Source organism: Myotis brandtii, unplaced genomic scaffold, assembly GCF_000412655.1.
Source record: "Myotis brandtii unplaced genomic scaffold, ASM41265v1 scaffold1171, whole genome shotgun sequence".
Lineage (NCBI taxonomy): Eukaryota > Metazoa > Chordata > Mammalia > Chiroptera > Vespertilionidae > Myotis > Myotis brandtii.
The window spans coordinates 941,684-950,330 of record NW_005354055.1 but is presented as its reverse complement, the minus strand read 5'-3'; the positions used below and the strand labels follow the sequence as shown (position 1 = coordinate 950,330).

Sequence of the window (8,647 nt, the reverse complement as noted above, 5' to 3'; positions counted from 1 at the left end):
TTTAGGGTGGGGGTCCCCACTGGGGTGCCTGGCCAGCCTGAATGAGGGGCTGAGGGCTGTTTTCAGGCGGGCCAAGCCTGCAACTGAAGCTCCCAGTCTCTCCTTTTTTTCTTTTTCTTTTTTATTCTGGGATTTATTTACCTTCTGTAATTGAAACTTTGTTGCAGCTCCAGCTCTGAGGCCGGCTGGCTGAAAGCAGGTTTCTGGGTTTGTTTAGCTTCTATAATTGCAACATTGTTGCTTAGACTGGAGCTCAGAGCCCGGCAGCAGCAGGCGGGGAACCTTGGCTTCCTCCATCACTGGAGCAAGCAAGCCTCCTGTTTGCTTCAGCTGCCTGGCTGCTGGCCGCCATCTTGGTTGGCAGTTAATTTGCATATCACCCTGATTAGCCCATGGGAAGGGTAGTGAAGTTACGGTTAATTACCATGTTTGTCTATTATTAGATAGGGGACACACACACACACACACACACACACACACACACACACATACATATAAAACAATGGTTTTTTTGGATGGATTGTAGTACTAGGGTGGTCAGCTATAATAGCCAAACAATTTTTGTGTGTTTTAGACCATGCACAAACACTCTGTTGGGTACATACCTGAAATTGGAATTGCCAGGTCCTTAGGTTATGTGTGTGTTCAATTTAGGAGATAATGCACATGTTATAAATTTATTTTACTTGGTGGCTTCTTACAGTATCTGAATAATGTTTTTTGAAAATTAGTATTTCTTTTTTCCTCAGTTTTATTAAGATATAATCTATATATATAAAACCCTAAGCTACTGGTCGACCATTCGACCGGTCGATGGTTTGACCTGTTGCTATGATGCGCACTGACCACCAGGGGGCAGACGCGCAATGACCCCTGGTGGTTAGTGTGCTCCCACAGCGGGACCAATGGGCACCAGACGCTGGGCTCACGGCTGACGAGCGCAGCTGCGCAAGCCTCTCCCGCCTCTGCGGCAGTGCTATTGAACGGCAGCAGCGGCAGGTGCAGTGGGGCCAGGATGAGCGGGAGCGGTGCCCGGCCCCGGCTCGGGTTCCTCCCTGGCCGCCTGCTGCTTCATGCACTACTACATCCCTCGGGTAGTTCTACATCCCCCGAGGGGTCCCGGATTGCAAGAGGGCGCAGGCCTGGCCGAGGGACCCCACCAGTGCACGAATCCATGCACTGGGCCTCTAGATGAAATATAATATTGTATTAGTTTAAGGTGTAAAAACTTAATGATTTGTGAAATGATTACCACAGTAAGTTTAGTTAACAATTCATCACCTCATGTAGTTACAAAATTTTTTCTTGTGATGAGAACTTTTAGATATACAATGTAGTATTATTAACTCTTGTCACCATGCGGTACATTTAATTTATCTTATATCTGGAAATTTGTAACTTTGGCTACTTTCACCCCCTCACCTCCACCAACCTTTGGAACCATCCATCTGGTCCCTGTTTCTATAAGTTCGTTTTTTATATTACACATACAAATGAGGTCATACAGTATTTACCTTAGTATGTCTTACTTTATTTAGCATAATGCTCTCAAGTTCCATCCATGTTGTTGCAAAATATATAATTTCCTCCTTTTTTATGGTTATCATAAAGAATGTTGCAATGAATATGGGGGTGTTGGTATCTTTTCCAGGTAGTGATTTCATTTCCTTTGGAATTATGTCCAGAAGTGGAATTGCTGGGTCAAATGGTAGCTCTGTTTTTAATAATGGGTGCACTAATTTACATCCACACCAACAGTGCATAAGGGTTCCATTTTTTCCACATTCTTGCAAACACTTACCTTTGTCTTTTAACAGTTGTGAAGTGGTGATATTTCATTGTGATTTTGATTTGCATTTCCCTGATGGTTAGTGATGTGAGCACCTTTTTATGTACCAGTTGGCTAGTTGTATACTTTTTTAGTTCCTCTATTCATTTTTTAATCTGTTCATTTATTTATTTATTATTATTTTTTTTTTGCTATGTAACTTCTTTATATATTTTAGTTATTAACCCCTTATCAGATATATGATTTGCAAATATTTTCTCCCATTCAGTAGTTCCCTTTTCATTTTGTTGATGATTTCCTTTGTTGTGCAGAAGATTTTTAGTTTGATGTAGTCCCACTTGTTTTTGTTTGTTTATTTGCTTGCCTGCTTTTGCTGCCTTTGCTTTTGGTGTCTACCCCACAGAGCAAGACTTACTTCAGCTGAGCTCTGGTGCCTGCTGACTTCACCTCTTGAGTAGTTGCTGTGGAGGTGGTTGGGTGGTGTTTTGACGTTGTCTGAATCTGGCTCTGGTACCCCCTGAGAGGTGCAGGTCAAGGTCAACTGCCACTTGTGTTTTGTCTAGGGCCACTGGCTTGAGCTACAAAGTGATCTGCAGATGACTGCTATTTGTGCTGGGCTTAGAAGAGGTCAAGCTAAGAACCATGGCCAGCTGCTGCTAGTGCTGGGCCTGGAGCCACTTAGTAAGAGGTACAGGGCACACTGAGACCATGTGCTCCAGATGCTGCTGTTTGAGAGATTTTAGGAAAATCTGAAAAGCCACTAGAAACAGCTTGGGTGGGCTTGAAAGTTTGGTGGGGCAGGATCGCAGGGAATCACCAGGGTGGAGTAGACAGTGTGAATCAGGTTGATGGAGAGTCAGATATGGTGCCTGCCTGTAGGCTCTGTGGGAGGAGGGCTCATCAAAGGAACAAATGGCCTTTGCCAGCACTTTTGTCTGGGAGAAAGCTGCCCCTGAGTTCTTGCCATCATGCCAGACACTTCAGTTCCTCCCCGTATATCCCTGGTGCGTTTTGAGCTGCTGTCCCAGCACTGGAGCTCAGAGGGAGTGTGTCTGAGTAAGTGTCTGCCTTTTAAGAGGAACTGCTTGGGACTCCAGCAGCCCTCTGTCTCACTCAGCCTCCATTCCTGCTGGTTTTTACAGCATAAGTTATGGGAACTTCTCCTAGCACTGGAACCCTGGGCTTGGGGGCCTGATGGGGGACTGGGTTCCCTCTCTCCTCAGGGAGGACTTTGCAGCCAAGATTATCTGCCATATATGGGTGTGTGGGTGTGGGACCAGCCTGTTCCTCATCTCCACCCCTCCTACCGGTCTCCATGTGGCTTCTTTTTTAATTCCCTAGTTGTACAACTTCCATTCAGCCAGATTTCAGGTGGTTCAGAATGATGATTGATCTATAGTTTAGTTGTAATTATGATGTGGTTGTGGGAGGAGGCAATACCTTGCTTATCTATGCCACCATCTTGGCTGGAAGTGCTTCCTTCTAGGAGTTTTATGGTTTCAGGTCTTACATTCAACAAGTCTTTAATCCATGTTGAGTTGATTTTTGTGTGTGATGTAAGATAGGGTATTCTCTGAATATTGGTAGCTCAGCATTTCTTTTTATATACCTTTGCAAAAATGATTCAGCTTTCTATTATTTATGATTCTCCAGTCTTATTTATTTCACTCCATACATATTTCACCTAACCAAACATCATTTCCAGCTAGTTTCTATTGGCACACAGATTATTTAAACATGTTATTGGTGATGGTGGTAGTTTCTTGTTGTTTCTTTTAACAAAAGTTTAGATCATGTGTTATGCTTTCTAGGGTCTAGAAAGCAAAGCAGAATAGAGTAGGCTATGGAAGTTTCTAAGGATACTAATTCACTCATTAGTTTATCCAAGTTTTTCTGAGCCTAAGGCACATGTTGCTTTTATTTACATTGTACTGGAAGTCTCAAAGAATGTAGGTCTTCTCAATAATACGCATTTCTCAAATTCAGAAGGACACTATTGATCCCATATTGAGTGCATGCATTTTGTCTTCCCCCACCCCACCCTCCTTACAGGTAGATATATTAGATGTAGTCTACTCTTTGGAGAACTTGCTTTTTGGCTAAAAAGTGTGATTTATGTAAGTCAGTATTCAAGATACCATATGTTTTTTCAAGGTATTTTGTTGCAGTTCATTTTGAGTTATTTAGCTTATTCTTATTTTTTTAAAGATACCCTTTAACTTTCAGTTTGAAATAGTTCTAGACTCAATTTCCTTTTAAAGCATTATTTCCATATCTGATAGAGCATTAGTTTATGATGAATGAGGCTCTTTTAAATAATGTTTATTTGATTACATGACAAGTTTTAGTTTTCCTTTATATAAGGAGGTTTTCTGGAAATAATTTTGTAACTTTCTTCCCAGTATAGATACTTGTTTATATTTGTACTTGGGAACTTGAAGCAAAATGAACATTAGTCCTGATAGATTCTCTCCACCCCTACCCCCCAACAGTGCCTTTTTATTACTACTTACCCAAAATAGCTTCTTTGGTAGCCACACTATAGAAACATTTAATTATAAGCAAATATTTTGGGACTTGTTAGCTTTTGTATAAAGGTTATGTTAATGTTCATGTAACTTAAGGGCAAAACAATTACCTGATACTAAAAGAGTCAGGGTTTCCATTTTAACATATTCATATACATACATGCATTTATCAGTGCTGAATTAATGCCTTACTCTGGGCATTTAAAATGTGATTGCTATGTTATACACAAGTACCCTTTCATCATAAAATGGTGCCTATTATTTGATAATAATTATGTATACAATTTGGCAAAATAATTTTTTGAAAGGTAAAAACATTTTAAGAAATCTCCCATCTTAAAAATGTGAATTTGTGTTCCCAAAGTATTTTATGCAAGCAGGCCTTTAAATTATGATACATGTTAAAACCCACTCAAATGGTGGTGGTAATAAAATCTATGGTGAGGAATAATAGATACATGAATGAGAAAGAACAGTATTTAAAAAGTGAAATATATATGTGGTATGTAATTGATATATTTAAGAAATTTATTGTTCAGGAAAGGTAATTAGATAGGCAAGTTAGAAGAAGGGGGGCATACTAGTATTTTGGCACATTTCCTGAAATGCATACTAATTAGAGGCATACTGAGTTTTAAATGTCAGCCTACTTTATTCATTTCTTTTTCTGGCATCTACTTGTATGAACAGTGACTATTCTTACTTCTAAGAGGGGTTTATCAAGGTTTTTGTGAATATTTGTTATATAGGAAATAAATTGCCACTGTTACATTTAACTAACATTAAATTTATGATACTAGCAATGATTTGTGAGAGATTTAAAGTTTTGTTGGTTGAATTAATTTATCAGTTGATGGCTAAGAAATTCTCCATTTCACAGTTGAGATTTTGGGACATTTTCTATGCTTTCTACTTGCATCCAGTGAACAAAAATGTTTTTTGTCGTGTTTATAATCTTCAGCAACATGCTAAAATGAATTACTATAAGTATCATTTATATTCTAAACTTAAGTGTTTTTTTGCTAAATTGGTTTAATTCAGATTGTGCTTATCAGCTTTTAACATTCTTTTAATGGCCGTTAATGCTTTGTAGGCCTTTAAAGAATGTCTGGGAACATAGGTTGTTCCAAGGAGACTGACTATCTACCTTAATTTATAAAGTCTAAGGTGCTTTGCTAATGTGCTTTCTTAGTCTTAGTTAGTAAACTGAGTCAGTGGGAGGTAATCACACAGCCACTTCACAACATCACCTGGTGACTGATTATAAGGCACCATTGATTTCTAATTTCAGAGAAGTTTAAATATGAATAAATGCATACCTTGGAATTGTTGAAGTAGGGTTTTGAAGTCATTAGCTAACTTTAAAAGGACAGCTATGATAATCATGTGTTCAAATTTTCTATGATTAGACTAATACGGTACACTGAGAATTTTCCATTTGATTGTTTTGAGTTTGCAGTTATTTTTTTTTTTCACTTTAGATACTATTCAATGTTCCATTTTCAGATCGATGTAATAGAATTTACATTCATCTATTAACTTCTGAAAAGATGTATGTTGGCCTAGTTACTTTGGGCAGGGGTATAGGCAAAAATTTTTTTTTTTGTATTTATGTAGAACAGTGTTAATCTGATGTTGTGTCCATTTACTCACAGTGTCCATTAGGAAAAGATCTGTGATAATAGGTGAAATAAACACAGGGATATTTAAGTATGCTCTTTTCCTACCTTGCACCATTCCACAAGCACAGTTCTAATGACGGTATATTTTCATTCACAGTGTTTTCATGCAGTTTAGAATGATTGACCGCTTTGCAGTAGGAATAGAAAGGGAGGGATGATGCAGGGAAGGGAACCATTATTTTTTTCCTAAGCTCTATATAGTTTGATTTTTATTTTCATGTGCATTTATTATTTTATAAGAAATAAGTACATCTTATAAAATATGACTTCATATTGCTTATATGGAGATAGGGCATTTGGCATTCTTCATGGTCCATTCCAAACTTTCTTTGGATTTTCATCTCCAACTAAATTATCCCTTACTCCAGCCATACTTGTCTACTCTTTGTATTAATTAAAATTGTCTTCTACATTCTCAGAACTTTCCTTAATTTCTCCCTCTGCTTTACCCACCCTTCAAAGCTAAGCCCAAATACCACCTATTTAAACGTTTTCAGCTCCCTCCATAATAAGTTCCTCTTACTTCACTACTTTGTAATGGCAAATACCTGTATAAATAGCACTTATTAGAGGCTACCTTTTGTTAGGGTTAATTATTTATGTGTCTGGTTTTCCTGTTAGATTTTGGGACCTAATTATTTAGGATTGTATTATATTATATAGTGCAAAGTACAGACATACAATGAGTGTGTTCTGAGTTGAATCCTTATGTATTTTAAAATATATGTATTACTTTATTTAATGCTTCCCCAGAGACACTATGTAGTAATTTTGCTAGAATTAGTAATATATTAGACTGTTCTACATTTATGCTTTCATTCTCAACATGTATCCACTATTTTCTGAAGTATAAGAATTATTTCTTGCCCTAGCCAGTTTGGCTCAATGGATAAAGTGTTGGCCCACGGACTGAAGGGTTCTGGGTTCGATTCTGGCGAAGGACACATACCTCTGTTGTAGGCTTAATCCCTGGCCTTGGTTGGGGCACGTGTGGGAGGCAACCAATTGATGTGTCTCTCTCACATCGATGTTTCTCTCTGTCTCTCTCCTCCCTTTCACACTCTCTAAAAATCAATGAAAAAATATCGTCTGGTGGGGATTAAAAAAAAAAAGAAAAGAATTATTTCTTTGCTGGTTATTATCCCATAGTGCAATAATTGTCCAAAAGACAATAATTGCATAGATATTCATTTTTTCACTATCTGTTTTATTTTTAATCTATTATATAACTTTGATGATTATGCAACCTTACATTTAAGAGTATTTTTAAAATAATGCATTTTATTTCTTTGTAGGTTGCTTCCTCAGAATGTTGGACTTCTTTATGTTGGAGGTTATGAAAGACCCTTTGCACAAATCAAGGTATGATTGTTCATTTTCCAGTATAATTTTCCTAGATGTAGTTCACTTGTTCAGAACTCACTAAAAATCTGCAAATAACCATCAACATATAAAAAATATGTGTTTGTGAACAGTGACTTATATTTGCTTTTGCATATCTCTGCTGAAGAAGTAAATCAGTTTTGTGAAGAATTATTTAAATATTTTTGCCCATAGTAGAGTTGATTTTGATGAAAGTACTTCAGTGATTAGTTAAGAAGAGTCAAATTTAGAGCCACTGATTAATCTTTTAGATTACTCCTTTTGCCCTTAAAATTTTGACAGCTTTATTGAGGTAATTAACATACAAAAAAGTGTACATATATAACTTGTACAATTTGATAAATTTTGATATCCTTACATTTCTGAAATCATCACCCCCAAAGTTTCCCTGTGCCCCTTTGAAATCATTCTCCTTCCCCTGCCTTTCCTTTTTCCCTTTCAGTCCTCAGGTGACCACTGATCTGATTGCATCATTATAGATTAATGCACATTGTCTAGAATCTATCTACACTAATAAAAGAGAAACATGGCAATTAGCGTACGACCGCTACCCTTCCCATTGGCTAATCAGCATATCCTTATGCAAATTAACTGTCAGCCAAGATGGCGGCCGGCAGCCAGGCAGCTGGAAGTGAACATGAGGCTTGCTTGCTCCAGTGACTGCAGACTCCAACGTTCCCCGCCTGACTTGCCGGCCTCTGAGTTGCAACTCTAAGCAACTATGTACTATGTTGCAAATGTAGTAGCTAAACAAAACCCCAGAAACCAGCTTTCAGCCTGCCGGGATCTCAGAGCTGAAGTTATACATTGTTTCGATTATAGAACGGCAAACAAACCAGATACCAGCTTTCAGCAGCGGAAGCCTCAGAGCTAGAGCCAGAGCTAAAGCTGGCCCAGAATAAAATAAAAAAAGAGAAAAAAAAGGAGCGGTTGGGAGCTTCAGTCAACAACCGCCAGCCTGAAAGCAGCCCTCAGCCCCTCACCCAGACTGGCCAGGCACCCCAGTGGGGACCCCCACCCTGAAGGGTGTGTGACCAGCTGCAAACAGCCATCATCCCCTCATCCAGGCTGGCCAGGCACCCCAGTGGGGACCCCCACCCTGATCCAGGACACCCTTCAGGGCAAACCAGCCGGCCCCCAGGCCTCTATCCTATATAGTAAAAGGGTAATATGCCTCCCAGCACCGGGATCAGCGGAGCCGCGAGGCCTCCTGGCACTGGATCAGCGTGACAGGGGGCAGAGCCCAAACCCCCTGATCGCCCTGC

At 39.1% G+C, this 8,647-nt stretch overlaps 1 protein-coding gene across 4 annotated transcripts in view; it reads left to right on the top strand.

Moving 5' to 3' along the window:
- Window positions 1–8,647, top strand: part of RNGTT (RNA guanylyltransferase and 5'-phosphatase) — a 198,369-nt gene that overhangs the window by 145,381 nt on the left and 44,341 nt on the right. For all 4 annotated transcript variants that reach the window (XM_014530074.1, XM_005858392.2, XM_014530073.1 and 1 more), the window contains one exon: window positions 7,295–7,361. In XM_014530074.1, coding sequence (XP_014385560.1) covers window positions 7,295–7,361 — 67 coding nt within the window. The remainder of the gene's footprint in view (window positions 1–7,294; window positions 7,362–8,647) is intronic.